General features: G+C 52.2%; 1 protein-coding gene across 1 annotated transcript in view; it reads left to right on the top strand.

The window, feature by feature from the left end:
- Positions 1 to 1,496, top strand: part of NPAS1 (neuronal PAS domain protein 1) — a 38,754-nt gene that overhangs the window by 27,370 nt on the left and 9,888 nt on the right. Inside the window, exon 7 of the mRNA XM_011970032.1 lies at positions 767 to 935. Coding sequence (XP_011825422.1) covers positions 767 to 935 — 169 coding nt within the window. The remainder of the gene's footprint in view (positions 1 to 766; positions 936 to 1,496) is intronic.

The raw sequence follows: 1,496 nt of genomic DNA on the forward strand, positions 1-1,496 counted from the left end.
CAAAAAAAAAAAAAAAAAAAGCAGAAGTAGAAGTAAAGGCTTGAAGCTGTTGGAGCAGGTGTGGGGGAGGATTTAATGAGGGGGAGGAGCCCAGAGGGATAAGAGACTGAGGGAAGCATGTGATCCCCAAGCTGAGGGGCAATAGGAGCCATGGCAGCCATGGTGGTCAGGTAAGTAACTTGCAGAGGCATCTTTGAACTGTAGGTCAGAAGACCAGTGGGGACACAAGGGCAGAAACACAGTGGGGAGAAGATGGGGGCCTGGATCAAGGGAGGCAGGGAGAGCAGGGGACTGCTGGGAGAGAGATTTATGAGGTAGAATTGAATGTAAAAGTGTTTGATTGAAAAGCTCCAACTCTTTAAGAGCTTAAAAACCACTCCCCTGTTTGTATCTTGAATGTCATATCTGCTGGGATACCCAGTGATTCATGCCAGGGCACAGTTGTTTGCTGTATGGGGGTGGCAGTGAGTAAGCAGGAGTTGGGTAAACGGAGGCTCTGACACCTCCCACCCATGCCCCACTCCCACACACAGCCCTTTAATAGAGTGGGCGGGGAAAAATCCTTACTAATCACCAGATATGAAGCGAGAAGAGTCTAAGTTGGTATCTTCCGTTTGAAAGGTAATTTTTTTTTTTTCTTAAAAAAATGCACTGGCATGAAGCGCACCTGGATGCAGGCAAATGAGGCGAGGCTGAGCCCAGCGGGCCGGCGAGTTACTGCGCGCGCACCTCACCCGCCCCCTGCATTCACCTCCTTCGCCGGCAGGTGGAGATGACGGGCAGCAGCGTCTTCGACTACATTCACCCTGGGGACCACTCGGAGGTGCTGGAGCAACTGGGGCTGCGGACCCCGACCCCAGGCCCCCCAACCCCGCCCTCCGTCTCCTCCTCTTCCTCCTCCTCTTCCTCTTCGCTTGCGGATACCCCCGAGATCGGTAATTCTAAGGGCTCCCAAATAATGAAGTCTGAGGGTAGATCGGGGGACGCCCGCTGTACTGTATCCAGCCATGCCGCGTTTATACAAAAAGCACTGAAGTTAGAACTTTGTAGAACTAATCTTTGCAAAAGGAATCGGAGTATAAATTGAGGCGGTGAGACTTGGCTCCTTAAGCTTGCCAAGTTCACAAAGATTTGAGCTACAGAAAGACCCCCCTGGCTGCTGAAAGGAGTTGGGAGAGGCTTAGGTAAATAACAAGGCAGGCTTATAGGGAATGTACACTGGGCTGTGCCTTTAAATACATAATCACATTACATAACTACATTAGGGCCAGGTGCGGCGGCTTGCGCTTGTAACCCCAGCACTTAGGGAGGCCCAGCAGGGCGGATCACTTGAGCTCAGTTGGAGACCAGCCTGGGCAACTTAGTGAAACCCTATCTCTACAAAAATTACGAAAAAGGCCAGGCGTGCTGGCGCACACCTGTGACCCCAGCACTTTGGGAGGCCGAGGCGGGTGGATCACCTAAAGTCAGGGGTTCGAGACCAGCCTGGCCTGCAT

Source organism: Mandrillus leucophaeus, unplaced genomic scaffold (genome assembly GCF_000951045.1).
Source record: "Mandrillus leucophaeus isolate KB7577 unplaced genomic scaffold, Mleu.le_1.0 Scaffold120, whole genome shotgun sequence".
In the NCBI taxonomy this organism is placed as follows: Eukaryota; Metazoa; Chordata; class Mammalia; order Primates; family Cercopithecidae; genus Mandrillus; species Mandrillus leucophaeus.